Below are 19,216 nucleotides of genomic sequence, written 5' to 3' on the forward strand. Positions count from 1 at the left end.
TGACTTCTCAATTAAAGTAAGTCGCTTGCATTAATATTCCCATTTTCCGTGTGATCGTAAATCCATTTTCATAGGCTTTAATTACTGCTAATCGTTTGTTAGTGTTCTTAGCATCCAGGTATTTCGAATAGGTTAGGCTAGTACGATTGCTGCATTAGTATGTGTACACTTTCTATCTTTTGTTGATGTAAATTTTTTAATACGAAAAACATAATTTTCAAAAATTGTAAGCTTAACCTTCAACCAAACAAGTCAAACTTATGCAGCCAAATATTTACCGGATTTCTAGAAAATTAAAAATGTATTTAAGTTACACATGGGAATTCAGTTTCCAAAGTTAGAAAGTTTATTTAATACCAAATTCCAATCTTACAAGCTTTTTCCTCAACCTAACTTTTACAAAATTATCTTGCATGCATAAATTGAATCGTAAGTGTTTATTCCACAGCAATTCAATAGCTATTATAACAGTTGGGCTGAAAAGTTCGTAGGCTGACTCATAGATGGCGTTACTAGAATTAAATCCATGTGATTTTTACTTAGTACTAACCTTCAAAAGATACGGGTATAAATTTCACAGCTGCCCGATAATTAGTTCGTGAGATATAGCATTGTGAGTGAAGCAGCTTTTGTTATTGTGAAAAAATGGATAAAAAAGAATTTCGTGTGTTAATAAAGCATTGCTTTTTGGCGAAAAAAATACTGTTGAAGCCAAGGCTTGGCTTGATAAACATTATTCGGACTCTGCACCAGGAAGATCAACCGTTGAGAAGTGGTTTGCTAAATTTAAACGAGGCGAAATGAGCATCGAAGACGATGCACGCAGTGGACGCCCCAAAGAGGCTGTTACCGATGAAAACATCAAAAAAGTCCACAAAATAATTTTAAATGATCGTAAAGTGAAGTTGATCGAGATAGCCGAGACTTTAAAAATATCAAAGGAACGTGTTGGACATATTGTGCATGAATATTTGTACATGCGAAAGCTGTGTGCAAAATGGGTGCCGCGCGTGCTCACAATCGATCAAAAGCAACAACGTTTTGATGATTCGGAGCAATGTTTAGCGATATTCAACCGTAATAAAATTGCTTCCCCATCCACCATATTCTCCAGATCTGGCCCCCAGTGACTTTTTCCTGTTTGCAGACCTTAAAAGAATGCTCGCTGGAAAGAAATTTAGCACTGATGAAGAGGTAATCGCCGAAACTGAGGCCTATTTTGAGGCTAAAGAGAAATCGTACTATAAAAATGGCATCGAAAAATTGTATGACCTCTATAATCGTTGTATCGTCCTCGAAGGCAACTATATTGAATAATAAAATCGAATTTGGTCAAAAAAATATTTTTTACTATGTTAGCCTACGAACTTTTCAGCCCAACTGTTACAAGGGCAGATCGGAAAGTAACGCACAATATTTTTTTTCTCCCCAGGTATTGCAGCTGGAATGCTGAAATTGCACGACGAGTTTGCACCACAGAGGGTATTTTTTTTCCCTGTGCAGCTCTAGCGAGAGAAGACTGAACTACGAAACAAATATGGCACTGATGTTACTGTCGTCCACGTGTGAAGAGCAGCGAAGTGTGGTTCGATTTTTGTGGGCCAAAGGGCATACACCGAGTGAAATTCACAGGGACATGCGTGGCATGTATGGGGACGACTGTCTGGACCGTAGCAATGTCTCCAGGTGGTGTGCATTCTTTCAAGAGGGCCGTGTGAACCTTAGTGATTCGCCACGCTCCGGGCGGCCGGTAACAGCATCAACTCCGCAGAATATCCGCGCCATTGAGGCAGCAATTGTGAACGACCGGCATGTGCACCTGCGAACCTTATCGCATACGTTCAACATTTCCTATGGTGTGGTGTACGACATTGTTCATGACATGTTGAAATTCCGTAAAGTTAGTGCTCGCTGGGTGCCTAAGAACCTGACAGACCACCACAAAGGCCAGCGAATGATGACAGGCATGGATCACTTAACTCATTACGCCACAGAAGGGCATGACTTTCTGAAAGGAATCGTCATTGGTGATGAGTCGTGGGCGTACCACTACAGCCCCGAAACCAAGCAGGCCTCTATGGAGTGGAAACATGCTGGTTCCCCAGTACGAAAAAAAATTCAAAGTGACTCATTCTGCTAGGAAAGTGCTTGTGACAGTGTTCTGGGACACGTTTGGTGTGTTATTGGTGGACTTTGCTGAACACTGGACCACTGTGAATGCTGCAGCCTACATTAAAACTTTGGTTAAGTTGCATCGTGCCCTTTGTGACAAACGCCGCAACATTCATGCTGATGGTGTCAAACTTCTTCATGACAATTCCCGTCCCCATGTTGCTGCTCCTGTTCGTGAGAAACTCACCGAATTTGGGTGGGAGGTGCTCCAGCATCCACCATACAGTCTGGACCTGGCACCGTCGGACACTCTTCTGTTTGGTCCCATGAAGAAATTCCTGGTGGGCCAACACTTTGCGACAGATGCGAAAGTGAAATCAGCAGTCCGCAGATGGCTATACTCCAACCAAACGGACTTCTACGAACAGGGCATATTGAAACTGGTACCACGATGGGAGAAATGTGTTGAGAAACTTGGTGACTATGTAGACAAGTAGGTCAAAGACGTCAGTTCATTTGTGATTTGTTTGGTTTTTGTTACATATTAAACTTTTTGCACACAACAAACAAAAAATTGTTGTGCATTACTTTCCGATCTGCCCTCGTATATTAACAATGATAATTCTTTACGAATTAAGAGTATCAATTCAGGATCAAATTTTATCTATCGCATTTTTTGCCCTTGGTAATTTGAAAAATAAAGGTATATTATGCAGAACGGTAAAGATTGGATTTTACTTTTATCAACATTATTCACGTATTTTGTAATGCCGTATGATATTTGAAATGTTCTTGATGTGAAAGCAACATTATGAATGAATAAGAGGCCTCCCCGATGGTGCAGTGGTAGCGTCGTCACCTTGTAATCAAGGGGTCCTGGGTTCGATTCCCGGTGGAGGCACATAGTGGTTCGGATTCCACTTTAAACTGTAGGTCCAGTCCCGATTAGCCTTACTGTGCATAAAGTGGACTTAAAACAACAAATCAATCCAATCCATGAATGAATAAGAAAGGACGATTCAGTTAGAAAAATAAATATTATACTCTTATAATGACTGCACTTTGTTAAATGCTATAAATTGACTATAGTTGACTAGTCCTGTGACGTCACGGAAACTGGCGTGAGGCCCGCATATAAGTATCTCGGAGGCCCCGGTCCGGTCCCAATTAATCATCTCAGCATGAAGCAAATTGGAACTTTCACACATCTATTCTGTATATCTCTTGCAATTTCAGTAATTTCCTAATTATTACAAAATTAATGAGTTTGGATACTGAGTAAGTCTACACACAACTAAAAGTTTTTTTATTTTTTTAATCCCTACAATGCACACCTAAGGACTGGAATGAACACTTATAGCTAAATGCCATAGCACAATACTTGAAGCTAAGTTATCAGACCAGTATCGTCATGACTAGTCATGCTCACTAATGAATACATGCTATTTCAGAGATTTGTCAATATCACAGTATATCTAGTTTCTTCCACCGATGATCGCAATATCCATACCCATTGCATGCAAAACATTGCAGTTAACAACAACGCAAGCCCTTTTTACATTTATACACACACAAAATTTGCAGCTTAGTAATTGTCATCCCACATAGAAAAGCAAAATTAGTTTTCAAAACTATCATGAGGATGTAAGGAAAATAAGGATCCAAATGTTTATTCACATTGATGCGTTATTTGTAGCCTGAGTGCTGTTCAAGTGAAACATAGAGCTGGCAACATTGCAAATATTTGATGAGGTGTCTGGATGGTGGCAGCACTGCATGCATTGATTTATGTGGTAACAGGAAAGAATGTTGTCAGTCTATACGAAGTGTATGCTGAGTAGAGGAGGACGTTCTGGCTAAAGTGGTGTGTAATGGATATGTCTAAGCAGGCACAACGTGCTGTGGTCCAATTTCTGTGCAAAGAAGGTATTGCATCAAGCAAAATCTTTCGTCGAATGCAAGCGGGTTACAAGGATGAACCTTTTTAATGTAGTATTGTGGTTAAGTACGTGCAGAGTTCCGAGAAGGAGGGGTACACGTGGTGGATCTTACATGAGCTGGGCAGGTGTGTCTAATCACTCCAGAAACAATTGAAGCTGCAGACATATTGGTAAAGGAAAATCACCATGTAACCATATGCAAGCTTTGGATGGTTGTCAAACTCGGTCCCGAGTCTATCCACAGCCTAACAGCCTTATGTATGGAGATATCCCTGCAACATCTCACATGATACAACAATTAGGAATATTTTTTCTTGGAGCAAATTGTTGCTACTGATGAAACCTGGTATCACCATTTCGAGCCAACAATGAAGAGGATGAGTCAGGAATGGAGCACCAGACCAAGGAAGGCACACTCATCCGCATTGCCAAGGCTATATTGATGGTGTTCTGATGTGAATGGGCCTCTGCTGTTGGAAGTGGCTTCCGGCCGGTGCCACGATCAAAGATGCACATTATTGTGATACCCTGTTGAAAGTCGCACAGCCATGAAAAATAGATGGTTGGAAAACTGTTGTGTGGCGTGGTTATGCTCCATTACAATTCACAACTGTACACACACTACACACAACAGTGGATACTCTGCACTGTTTCCGTTGGGAGGTTACGAACCACCTGCCTTACAGGCAGGATATCTCTCCCTGTGACTACCATGTCTTCGGTCCACCAAAGAAGGCTTTTGAAGGGAACGCATTTCACTTTCAAGTGAGAGGTTTGTGCTACTGTGGAAGAGTGGTTCTGCCAGCAACCAGTGTCCTCCTTTGCAGAGGGCATACAGAAACTTGTTGAACACTGGGGAGTGCCTATGTTTAGCCTCACCGGAACTGTTCTGACTTATGATGTAGTGTATGATGGCCGATGCATAGATAGCTTGTTTCTCGACTCCTGTCTGTGTTTCATTTCAACGATTCTTACACATTTATTTCAAAACAAGGTGTTGAATACACAATTCTCAGAACATGTGCCTTATATTTTCTGCTTCCCTGTTTTACTGTGCAGAGCTGTATGGTAAAATCAGGCAAATCCAGAATTAACTTGGTAGCTCAATTGTTAGATCCAGATTTACAGTCCTGGTCGAGCCTGAATTTTTCGCTTATAAGTTCTACAAAGTAAAAATCGTAATGTAATATGTTTCTGACTCGTACGAAGTCTAGTCAAAAATTACGCACTATTTTTCCATGGAAAGAAATGAAGCACGGAATGACCATCGGATTTTCATTAACTGCAAAATGACAGAGCAACTTGAGCAGTGGCATTGCATTACATGTTGCCAAAAGCTTGGTGATGTCCAGTGGTACAAGTGCTTCGAAAATGGCCATGTGTTGGAGTGGAGCATGTTCCGGTAGACCCTAAATAAGCTGAAATGATAAGGTGACAAAGTGCAGGCTTTGGTGATGCAGGATCATCGTGTCACCATCCAAGAAGAAGATCTAGGCATTGGTTCGGTACATTCCATTTTATAACAACACCAAAGTTGAAAGCTTGTTCAAACATTCTTCCAGTTGGTAGAAGAGCCATTAGCAATACAAATGTTTCAATGTTGGATGATTATTTGTTGATCATGGACATGGAAAAGGGGGGGGGGGGACAGAGTGGCTATTAACTTTGTTACATTTGAAAAAGACAGTCACTGTAACCTTTGACACTTTTACGGCAGGTTTCTTCAAAGCAGGGTGTCAAGTGGACAATGATTCAAGATTCAAGTGCACATCCTCCTGATAATGTGGTTTGTGCAAAGTACAGGCTACAAGAAGACAGCACGAGAGTACACATGTTGTCTGTTCAACATGTGTATCACTATTTCTTATCATGCACCACATTTTATGGGAAGATCTGGAAAGAGGAAAATAAATTCCTGATTTGGGGAATCTGGTTTTTGGCTCCTGTTGAATGATAATGTCATGCCCCATACTGTTGTTGCTGTGCAAGAATATCTTGCTAAGTACCAAATGAAAGCACTCCACGTGATTTCTTTGTTTCCCCAGTTAAAAAATGCACAAAAAATAAAGTAGCATGGTTAAATTTCAGCAGTCAAAACACTGGCAAATGTGCCAACAATTATTCCAAAATGAGCTTCTTACAAAAACTTCTGGAGATTCTGACAGGGTTGTATTAACTGTCAAGGTCAAGGGCTGGAGACAAGGACTATTAGCCGATAACTTCAATATCTTATTTTTTATACTTCCAGTCCCACGATTTTTCTAACAAAGAATTACTATATTACTTAAAAAAGTTGTGACAAAACTCTGTGCACAGTAAAAATAAGTACCTACCAGTAATTTTTCTTTTTGGGTGAAATGCATTTCATCTTTTGCTCCAGAATAAGCCTGCCTACTGTGATACATAATACATCTTAAGGCCATGGTGGACTTTAGGCCCACCAAAACTATTTTTGAAAATTCCTCTTGTTTCAAAAAGATGCTTTGATATGACGAATTCCAGAAAATTATATTCAAACGAGTCTTTGTGAGGGTTGCGTTTCCTTTTGTCTAGATATGTGGAGAGGCTTACAAAAGTGTTTAGCTATAAACAACATGAAGTTTCACTTGAATACTCTAGAAGAAATCCTAAGCAGATTTTTCAGAATTTGGATCATCATACTGGTTTTTAGAATGAAGAATTTTCAAAAATAACTTTGCTGCCGCAGACCAAGGGTCCAGCATGGCCTTAAGTGTATGCACTACTTTGTAAATTCAATTACTGGGAATTATATTGTCAATCACTACAAAATTGAAACAAGAGATTACTTATATATTGTTAGCAACACTGAGAGGCAATAAAGAAATAGTTTCACAGTGATTTGTTTAAATTTTTGAAGAAAGTATTGCAAAGATGATGAACCACCAACGGAATACATGAGAGAGAGAGAATGTATGGAAATATTCATGTCTTACCATACAAACTAGTACCCTTGGTTCATGGCCCACAATGCTAACCATTATATCACAGAGGTTAGAGGAAGTCTCCTCTGATCTACTGCGAGAGAAACACTGCAGAAGATAGATAACCGCACAATAACTAGATGGTTGTGCCCAAACAATCTGAACAGATTCACAAATCACCATACAAGAACACCAATTTGGAATCACAAAAATGAATTATGCACGTAATAAGGAAATCCTTTTCATGATGAAATGTAGCACCAGTTATAATTCTTTGCAAATGTCAGCATTGCTGTAGTAGTAACTTTGTGAATGTATCGAATAATGTTCCTACTGTGGTGTAACTCTTTATTTCTCAACTGTCAAGTACCAAAAATTAGGCTGGTCTTTCCATGATCCTTATGTACGGATGGCAGTGAATGGTTGCAGGGTAAAAAAGATAAGAGGAAGGGAGGAAGCAAGTAATGGGGGGGAGAGAAGTAAACAGAAAATTCTCAATTAAATCCCACATTATAAATGGCTGAATGGTTTTCTGTTTTAAATATGTACAATAAGTTTTACTGTTGGTTCTATTCTTGAAACAACATGTTTATGGTTAAGGCCAAGAAAATAATGAGTTACACCACAGAAATGTTAATTCACTATTCACAAAAACAGAATTGATGAATATTAACATATGCATTTTCCTGCTTCAAAATATCATGTAAAGTGTTTTCTATTGGCAACACGTGATTTGTCTGTTTTGTTATTTCACACTGCTTTCCTGCCACTTTCGGCTAATGACAATGATGACGATTAGCGATCACATGATGACATTGACAAAAGGGCACTCACAAAGAATGGCCATGCCGATGCCAGGCTTTATGAGTCAAACACTTAGCCACTGAGCCAGCAAGACTAACATAAATAGTTTATATCAGGATGTGATACAAAAGTGCAAATATATACACAAACATTTCATATATTTAGTGCAAATAGTCTGTACTGACAAGTTTTCCAGCAAGTTGATAGGAGCAATAAATTCAATAAAACGTATACTATAGTGTTGCCTTAAAGATAATTTCATGTAAAAAAAAATCCTATCAATGATATCACTAACAATTTAACCAGGCAAAGGCATATTGCAAAAGCTACATCCACTACTTCACCTGTCACAAGAAAAGGCCGAATTTGCAGAAAATACAGTCAACAAAGTTAGTAACTTGCACAATATACATAGTGTTAGTTTCAGTTGTATATATCCAGTACAGCAATAGTACATATCAACTAAATCTACACTGAACAACTTGCAGAAAGCAGGTTACAGGCAAGTGCAAAGGTGCAGCTACAAACTACTTAAAGCTTCAAACTACAATGCAGGCTCGTAAATTACCAAGCTTTGTTACCTACCTCTGCTTTATTGCCTGGAGAACACAACTACCGACTGACGAACCATGACGAGTCTTCTATGTCATATTTACCATTATCTGCACCGTGAGCTTCAGCCTTTCCAAGTGATGGGATTAAACATACAGGTGGCCGGCCTACTGGGAAATATCTGAACACTACAAATCTTGATCAATTTGTCTGAATGTGAAACTCTGCAACTAGCATACATACATACATACGGTTACATATGTACATACATTTTGCAAATACCTTATGGGGATAGTCAAAACGACATAGTAGAATTGGGAAGTTTTTTTTAACACATATGCAATCATCATTCCTTACATGTTTGTATGGAAACTGATGTTAAAATTTGTGTCATCATCCATATGTTATCAGGGTTTTATCACAAGGGGGAAAAAAAGAACATTTAAACATAGCAGAAAGTACAGAATGAAAACACCAAACATTTAATTCTTGGCACTGTAACCCCATACAAATTATATGCTTCAAATAAATTTTCAATATCATTTGAACCCAAAAACATGAATCTATGTTGAGCAGCTGGGATATGTTATGGTGGGTCAATCTGCTACTTAAGTACATATTGTGTACTATTGAAAGACAAATATTGTGACTTACAAGGAAAATACATATATTCACACAAAAATAATGTTTCACAGAAGAGAAGAGGGTGACATTTTTCAGAGGGAGTGGGGGTAAGATAAAATTAAACTTGTATGAATTTATATTTTTAAACAACTCAACAATTTACACTAAAGGAAGCAAACAACACAATCTTTCTCACATTTCTATTTAATGCAAGGTTTATGTTTCTTCACGACACTCTTATATGTTGTGGGTCCAAACATTCATCACAGAAAGCAAGTCTGTAGGAATAAACTTTTCTCTCATTATAATAATAAATTATAGCTAATTGCACTTACAAAATAATTTAAATTCATATATACGCACGGTTAAAAGTGAGAAGCAATATAATGAATTATTTTAATCTTCTAAATTCAATTGTGGTTCTTTTAATACCACCAGAAAGACTTAAATGCCACCATATGTCAGTGCTTCTTTTTGTTTTGTCTAGTGCTTTCATGTGTGCACTGTCATGGCAAAACACTCCACCATCAGCAAATCTATCGTCCACACTGCCAACAGCACACTCCACTGAAGAAGTAACAAGAAAAGCAACACAATGGATATTAAAGTTTAAACTATAATCTTGAACAGCAAATGGTGGTGTAACAGTGTTCCTTTGTGAAAACTACACAAGGTATTCTATCAACTTGCAATGTAGTAAGAATACTGTGTTTCATTAATTAGTAATTAAATTAAAATTCACATTTTGTTGCTGTAGCAAAGTTCCTTTGAAAAGTAAGATTTTTCAAATACATTGAAATCTAGGGCCTGTATTTATCAAGTATCTATAGTTAAATATTAATAATAATGGAAGACGACTTAAAACATGGGAGTGTAATATTAGGGCATCATCACTTGTAAAATGTATTTTATGATGGGAGATATAATTAACAACTTAAGTGAAAATATACTAGATTCAGTATACTAGTCAGTAAAATTAAATAAATGACTACCTTATTTACTGATCCACTTGTATCAACTTTAGATATCTCGAGAACTATTAAACCTAGAAATAAAAAGAATGTTTAATGATCCACAGTTCTGCCTGGGTGAATCCAGTAATATATGAAGCTGACAGATGTCTTGTATATTCAAACAGTTAACGGTTGGTAATCAGGAGGTTCTAGGTTTGCATTTTACTGGTTCAGATCCCAATTTCAATTGTTGATATAGTTCCAGTTAGCCTATGTGCCAAACTTGACAAAGGGAATATTTTAAGTAAGAAAAAAAAAACAAGTCAAGGTGTCTATTACACTTCTGAAAAATGTATTTCTCTGAGGTCGAGCTTGCAAATCAATTAATTTGGCTGTGCATAACAAATTATTATGTTGCTTGAACGATTTTTTTTATGTTCTTATGGACATGTGCACGTTGCTTCAGTATTGTTGGCCAACTTCAAAATATTAGAGCTGACTCTACTTGAATTCTTGGAATTTAATAACATTTTCAACAATAAGTAGTAGACACCTTGGTTGAAATTTTCAAGTGTATGCTAATATCTTTCTGAGCAGGGGAATAAGTGATGCAGGTTCTTTTTTCCAATACATAAAGATATACATTTTTTTAAATCGTATGCATTTATTTACATCCTACATAGCTCTACTATTGGTCACTTCAAAGGCATTATTCTTTACTTTCACATACAATTCAATCTTTTCTTACTCGTTCTGATAAATTGACATTGATTTTTTTAGATTTATGGATGAATATGTACATACCACAGTCACTTATTTCATTTTATACAATTCTGATATTCTCAAATTTGCATTAGCACACACACAGACAGAGTTACGGTTATTTTTTATTCCCATAATGCAATTTATATAGGTTTGTGACAATACGTTGTTGAAGTCTGCATTAAAATCTATCGTTATAAACAGTAACAGTAATATGCAACAACCAATCAAGTATTTACAGCATTTACAGGCACATTTTGTATTATTAGCACATACACAACATATGCACACTTGCAAATTTTTCTTCAATTTTATTCCTTTGGGAGAAATTAACATATTTATTGAACTATCTTCCTAATAAGCCAATTGAGAAAATAAAATGTTAAAAGATTGATTTTGTTGATAGAATACTAAATTGATATGTTTTGATTCAAATCCCTACTTAGTATAAAATGATAGAACCACAATTGGTAGATATAAGGCAATTTACAATAAAATTGAGGGGTGGGGGTCTGATATATTACTAATTATGTGAAGCTTCAGTATATTCAATTATTACACAAATTTTAATTGTTCATATAATGGTCTAAATTAGCTGCGTTAACCTATTGTCTATGAACCACTGGAAAAGTTTGTCGCATGGGTTGCTACACATGAAAGGGTGATTTCTTTATTTGTCTTTATTATATTAGATACTATTTATAACACAACACTTGTTATACATTTCCAGATCATTAAAGGTCATCAACGAAAAGTTCACTCTGCCTGGACTTGCTTGAAAGGTTTTCTGCAACAATCACAGATGTCCAAAAAAGGGGGGGGGGTCCATGGTAAATTAAAGTTACTGTTGTCAACCAACTAAGCTGTTGGACTCAAAACCCATTGAGGGGCAAGATTTGTATCCTTGTGCAGTGGCATGCACAAATTTTGTAAACAAAAACAATGTCGAACACACATAAAATGAGACAATATAGCACGGACTGCTAGAAAAACAAGCCACACCCATCATTTACAAATTTCTGAGCATGCACTGTTCTTGTATGATGCACAACTAGTGCATACAGTTTCATTGCTGCTCCTATCTGGCTTTCCCGGTTGGAGCCCCGGTGCCCTTAGGAATAGTTTCACTATGATATGAAATGTGCTCATTCATCTTAAGCATCATGCTGCATAAATATGATTTGTATCATCTCTGCATTATCTGTGATGCTTCCTGAGATATAAGTTCAAAAATATTGCTGAAATTTCATATACCATTGAAGTTGCTTGCTGGAAATGTAGAGCCATTGTGCATAATTCACAACCAAAATTTAGCTTACTGTGTTCAAAAAACACCTATACCATGCATGCTTTTAGAAGCGATATCGAGCGGGGTGTTCTGTATTTTTCTTGCGCGCAAGAAGTTTTCATAAAACTTGCCACTTTAAGGTTCATCATAAGATGGGGAAAGACATTTTGAACCTGACTGTCCAAGTCCCATGAATTTCCGTCGCCTACAGCCGGAGTTATCGTTCCTTGAAGAAACAAGGGAAACAACACCTTTCATTTCCTGCAGCCTGTTTTTCGTTGCCACCGTGTTGATGCAGCTGAGTTGTTGTGTCTAGGAAAAACTGTGGGTGTGAAATTCGTCTCGACATAAACAATGACCCTTCATTGTTCTGGGCGTTCTCGAACATTGAAAGTCTGGGTCAGTTTGAGTTCAGCGTTTTCGTAGCAAGGCCGGTGTAAAATTATTCGCTTATCGTTCACTCGTGCGCCACGAAGAACAGTTTGTGAAAAGATTAAATACAGCCCTTTCGTGCAATAGTGTGTGTTCCGTGTGTTCTTTTTATTTTAAATAATATCACTCTCAAAACCTAGCACCAGTAATACAGGCACCAAGAGTGCAAAATCTAATCAGTAACCTTCAGGAGAGTGACTCGGAAATGAGTGAAATCAGTGACACGGAGACCGAGGAAGATGAGAGCTTCTTTCAGGTATGGGTTTCTCGCATATGCTACAGTGATATGATATTATAATCCTGTGCAGAAATATTCACTATATGATTTCACTGTACTCATATATACTGTGCATGCATTATCAAAATAATGGACACATCGCGAATTTTCTGTCCTTCCCTTGCGCTAGCAGTTAGTTTGGCAACAGCGCAGTAGCACTGGCTGGGTATTGGCCGAACTCATGTTCCTTCTAAAAGCATACGCCGTTTAATTACATTTGCTCACTCCTGAATGAACACACGTATACTACAGTAGAGGCAAAATAAATACTGAAAATATTACATACATGGCAAATCTACATATACTGAAACTGGACCAAAAGTATAAATTTGAAAATACAATTTTGTAAAGTATGTATAGGGTGTGCCATAAAAATGGGTCTTTTTGTTTTCGTTGGGAGAGTTTCTGTAATGGTGTTGGTAACACTTATTGATTGTCTTTTGCATCAGCAATGTACATAATTTTACAGACATGAATCGCTGTAGCTGCGAGGGCATTTTATAAAAATGGTGACACTGTTGCTTCTGCGAGACATGATCTTATTCCAACAGCCAATGAAAGAACTTTGAAGCTACAGGAACTGCATTGAAGCAGAAATCAACAGGTTTCAGGTATTGGAACATGCCATGAACAATTACAGTCACAGATTGTCCGAGTGTCAACACTGAAATTGTTCACCTGTAGACGAAATTTTCAAAATATGAACTTGACTGTGCATATTTAGCAAATGGCAATGTTCAGGCATGTAGTTGATGGGTTTGTATTTTAAATAAAACAAACGTAGTATTAGTTTCATTGCATTTAAAAAAAGCCCATTTTTATGCCACACCCTTTATTACAAGTGTCAGTTGTAGTCTTCTGCTTGGACTGTGAATGCCAAGACTCTGCTGGATAAAGTGTCCATATTGCCTCAGAATAGGTAAAAGTATGCACATTTCAAGCCATACTAGGCTCCATTATATCATATAGCACATCATCAACTTCCATCATGATTAACTTTTACACACTGTGCCTATTTCCATTGCTTTAATCTAAACACCTAGGCTGTCTTAGGCATTTAATTTGAATTAAGTAAACATATTCTCTGTGCACTGTATCCTGCTATGGAGGCACATAGGGTGTGTGTGGGGGTGGTAGGGCTCCATACGTTTTCAATCTAAGTCATAGTGGAGGGAAACACGATCAGCATGTATCATGTGACACAAGGGCAGGCACTTCTGAGGCTAAATTAATTTTGAACACACACACACATACATCTGATGGACTGGTTGCACTCAGTTCTTCAACTGAATGAAGTAAGAGTGCAAAAAGAAATGTCGAATCAGCTCATTTATTTCAAACACAAAATAATATAACACTACAGCTAATGTTTTTATCAACAAATACTGTAGTAATATTTTGCTATTGACCAGGATATCCCTTGCCAGCACCAAGAATTTGATTGCTGGAAAGTATCTGTGTACTTAGAACTATACAGAGATATACTTTCATATCAGAAGGATCACATCATAAAGAGTAATTGAGAAACTAAAGTCAAAAGAATGAAAAAAAAAAACATCGAAGCAATCTTAAAATGTACAAGTGAAATTGGTAATTCAAACTGCCAAAGCAAAAATAAATGAGATGTTGGAAATATTTCTTGATTCCATTTCTTCTACTGTTAATTTATAATGCAAACTGTACTACATCTCCTGAATTGTGATGTTACAATGTATTTATTTATTACTTCTGAAACATTACAACATGGATCTGGTATCCAAGGCATCAAGCACTTTAAATCCAGACTTGCGTAACAACTTCAACAGAGTTCTTTCACATGAGTAGTGCTGACCCTTTATAGACAGAACATTTAAGAATGAGGTGAATATAGGATTTGTTGTTTTCTTGGTGTCCATCTTAAGAGCCAAAAAAGCACTCACGGAACAACAGTTGCAAATACCAGGTGTTTCAGAAATAATTGAGGGTTTACAAAAAAATATTGCGAGTAAACTATTGAACTTACGTTAATGAAACCAGTCGAGAACGAACAAGAAATGCAAACAGTTTGTGTGTGTATGTTTTGTTAAGCTGAGAGTTCACATTCCTGCCGCTAGGCAATACTCGCATTACGCACATCCCTCACAGTGTTTTGGTCCCAAGAACACTGGACCTTACACCATGTGACTTCTTTTTGTGGGGTTTCATCAGACAGGGTATTCGTCCCACAGATGTTGCGGACATAAGGGAGAGTATCACCGCAGCGATAGAAAATATCGACAGGCTCTTGTTGATGCGAGTGTGACCAAGACTAGATTATCATGTCGATGTGTGCCATGTTACCCACGGTGCACACATTTGTAGGTGTACAAAAAAACTGTTCGCATTCCTAGATTGCTCTAGACTGGTTTCATTATTTGCAAACATTTTTGTAACCCCTAAATTATTTCTGAAACACCCGGTATAAGGTGTGAACACTACCATGTAAGCATGTTGGATCAGTGTGTGATATCCCAGAGGAGTAAACAGAAGAATTGTAAACTGTGAAGCAGGCTAGTAACTTTTTGAAAGTGCCTCGTGTTTCAGAAACAGGTAACATTAACAAAAGTGGCTTTATAATCCAATAACATTTGCAACAAATAATGAACTGAATGAAAGAAGATAAAATCAACAGTTATTTTCACAGCTATCTTTAGAATCTTGTCAATCATTACTGAAGCCTTTAGTTTCGCATTGCGGTTTTAATCAGTGGCAAAAAATCTACAAGTGTGCATACACATTCCACCGATGAGAGTATGTAATTTCTGAGCACGAGACTATCAAGTAACAATGAACTCATACTCCATTCCTGACAAACATGTAAGACATTGTTACACACAGTTAGTCTATTTTTTTTGTGGGAATACTGACTGTCTACGTTGAAAGCGAGCACTTTATGTTAAAAAATATACATTTTATTATTCTGCTAAAACAGCTTAAGTATTTTTTTTTTTTTTTACTTCTCAAAGGGTAATTCCTGTAACAATATATACAAATATTTCAAAAGCTATAGCTTCCAAAAATCAAATACACTGGTTTAAAACCATTCAAACACAAATTATACAACTAATTTGTGTTAAAGAGACAGACATCGAACCACAAACACATGGTTCCACACTAACAATAAGTTCTACACTATAAATATAGAAAACATACCTATCTCAACACATTATAGCAGCTATAAAGACTGAAAAAACAGTATTGTCACATGAGAGTAGCTTCTTAGAAATATGTACTCAATGGAGAAAGAAAATAATTTACATCCACCTACATAAAGCATGTCAGTTTTTCACCTTAAATGCAACCTGGCAATTTTCTTTAAAAAGAAAAGAAAGAAATGGAATGTATGAATTATTAACTTATTTTCAAGTTAACTTTAACATTATGTTGCTTTTTTAAAATTTATTTACAAATGCGCTTGTTTCCTTATATATACTATATATACATACACACCCTCACACTTGCCTGCATCTATGTATATATACGTATACAATGATAATTACAACAATCAACTGTATTTGAACATTTTTCTTATATGCTGCAAATTATTTCATAAAACATGGAAGATGAACACACGAGACCACCTACACATTGGTTTCAACCTTTTAACAGATCACACCTAAAAACAAATGAGCATTCCTGTTGACAAAAGATGCTAAAAAACAGAGAGCCGATGTACATAATTTTCACACAGCGTAGTCACTTTAACTGCATCATTACCTCTAACATATTCTCACATATTTCTGCATAGAGTTTCCCACGCGAGAAGCATCTGCCGAACAAAATACTTTTTTAACGTGCAAGCCCGTGTCGTGGTCTAAGCTTTCGAACAAAACCGCCAGTTTTTGCTGCTTTCCAGCAAAAACACACACACATACACACACAAGTATTGTAAATACTCCAAATGTTAAGAACTTAAAAGTTATAGAAAAAAGAGTCACCCATGACATGGTACACACACGCACACACACAGTACATGAACAGGAAGAGAACTATATTGTTGAGAACGAATGTCAACGAGTGAGTGTAAAAAAAACATGCACAGGGCAGGCTTTTTCTTAACTCACCATTTCCGATTCTTGACTGGTTAGTATCTCTTCGGACTTTGGTCCCTCAGTGTCTCTGCTAGAACTTAGACTTCTCACTGGAGTAGTCGGGCAACCTGCATGGCAATAAAGCAAGGCAAAATACCAATCAGCTACAACTATGCAGACTAAACTTCAAATCAGCAAAGCCACTTTCTTTTCTTTCAACACGTAACATGCAATAAACACTACGAAAACATTACACACAATAAGGGTTTGAAAAGACAATACTATTTCAATGCCAAAGAGATTACTTTACCAAAAGAGCCAGATATCATAGCACTGCATGCTATAATTCTACTTGTAGAATATCAACAAAGAATGGGGTCAAACTTACAAGGTAAGTATTCAAATACTAATATATCCGAAGGTATATTCAGGGCATTAGGCTTCAAATTTATCATGCTGTACTATGTTGGAAAGAGGGGGAATAAAGTACAAAAATTAAGAATATAAAAGAAGAAACAGTATAAAAAAATATCCAAATGATTTGAAAGCAAAAAATTTTGATTTTACAAAAACAAAATCGTAAAATTTTATTCTTCTCCGACTCGATTAGGAGAATGACTTGTAATCAGAAGAAAAGTTTTTGCTGCTACGGAACAACATGCAAGTTGTTCGAATCGCGCTGGATTTTTCAATAAGTATGTTAATACCACTTTTACACTATCCAATTTGATTGGATCTGACAAGAAACGGAGAGCAATGAAATCCTAATTTGCATCAAGTTTTTCTCTATGTTGTATTGTGATGTACTTGCACGGGAAATCTCGGAACTGGAACTGTAAATGTTCCGTTACTCATTCATTATGTTCACCTAAAAATGCTGTGATTTATGAAACACAAATTACTACTGAAGAAAAACTGTGTAGCAAAAACAGGGAGGGTCACTTTTACACTGAATACATCATATTTCTTACCTAGAATTTCTAATTATTGAATATCCATTTATATTACATGTGTAGGTACACAGTTGACACTGTCACCCAAAAAGCTGAATCGTGTAGTAGAATTACGTAACTAAAGAATGAATGTTCAACTGTATTGCACAGAGTAGCAATATTGTAACGGAATCTCACCCTCACATGTAACACAAAGTTTAACCATACACGTATGTGACTTTCAATGTTACCAGATATGTTGAACATGACAACCTGAGCTGCTAATATTGCAGTCACATTTGCACATTATTTTATAACAGTTTTTATTAATATTCAGTTTCAAAATCCCAGTTTGTTCTCTCTCTCTCTCTCACACACTCACACACACACACACACACAAATATTAACATCGAATTAAAAGGTTTAAATAGAGAAACATCTTAATGCAATTTCATGCAAAAAAAACACACACACAAGAAGATGAAGTAGCCACACCAAGAAAGGGTTAAATCTAAAATACTTCCTAGAATACTCTACTCATACATTCATAAGTAGTTTCTAACTCAAGTACTACATGCTACAGTTTAATAATACAACTCTTTAAAGAAGGCACCCAGTAGTATATATTTAATTATGTGTAGTTTGGATGCACTAATATATTGTACCTATGTACATAATTAATTATATTAATGTAATGATGTATATATAAGGTACAAGAAATAATGGATGGAAAAGAAAAATACACGTAAATGCAGAAAGTAAATATTGTGGAGTAGAGAAGCACTTTTGAAGATGTGACAATAAGAATACTTTTGGGAGACCTGGACCTGTGATGAGAATGTTAAAAATTTTATAGGATAAATGTAAGATGAACACACACACAAACTGCAAGAACATTTGGAAGGACCAATTAAATGGAGGTGGTTAACACATTTGTAGTATGAGGTTAACCATGATGACCAACAGTGATTGAAACAAGAAAGTGAGATGAAGGCACTAGTAACTTATATACAATATAAGTATATACAATCAGGAATTGTGTGAACTGTGAGATAAAGGTATGGTAAGGTAAAGTTCCCATATAGCACCGTGCCATGAAGGCGCATTTAGCGGATGTGAGGGTAAGGCCCTACACATTCTCGATCTCGGCCATTTTGGAGGTGATGTGATCATCACCACATTCCGCCTGCTTTTACCCCTCAGGGTTAGCCTCATCTACACACTGATTTGAGGCTGGGTGAGCCCCGGTGCTGCTTTATGTGGGGACAAGGCTGGAAAAATTCATTCAGTTATAAACGATAAACAATAATTGAGAGAAGACCTCACTTGCCAGGAAAAGACTATGGAAAAATGAATCCCCGAACATCCACCATATGGACATTGTACAGATTCACTCGGAAACATAACATTTACATGTGAACAACAAACACAGACATCGAGGCTAAAAGTGTAACATACCCACAGCACAAATCATGAGTGAGAGTGAAAGTTAAAGTGCATTGCACAAGTGCCTTGAGAAACAATGATGTCGGAGACAAGAAGACACTGA

The 19,216-nt window shown here is 36.8% G+C and overlaps 1 protein-coding gene across 16 annotated transcripts in view; it reads right to left on the reverse strand.

Moving 5' to 3' along the window:
- PIP5K59B (Phosphatidylinositol 4-phosphate 5-kinase 59B) overlaps nt 1-19,216 on the reverse strand; it is a 170,951-nt gene that overhangs the window by 8,937 nt on the left and 142,798 nt on the right. For 15 of the 16 annotated variants that reach the window (XM_083142762.1, XM_083142755.1, XM_083142753.1 and 12 more), the window contains one exon: nt 16,769-16,863. In XM_083142762.1, coding sequence (XP_082998888.1) covers nt 16,769-16,863 — 95 coding nt within the window. Of the gene's footprint in view, nt 1-8,383; nt 8,521-9,966; nt 10,020-16,768; nt 16,864-19,216 lie in introns of all 16 variants that reach the window. The other variant, XR_014443894.1, reaches the window with a different exon arrangement.

The sequence above is a fragment of the Lepisma saccharinum genome, chromosome 21 (assembly GCF_977018435.1).
Source record: "Lepisma saccharinum chromosome 21, izLepSacc3.1, whole genome shotgun sequence".
In the NCBI taxonomy this organism is placed as follows: Eukaryota; Metazoa; Arthropoda; class Insecta; order Zygentoma; family Lepismatidae; genus Lepisma; species Lepisma saccharinum.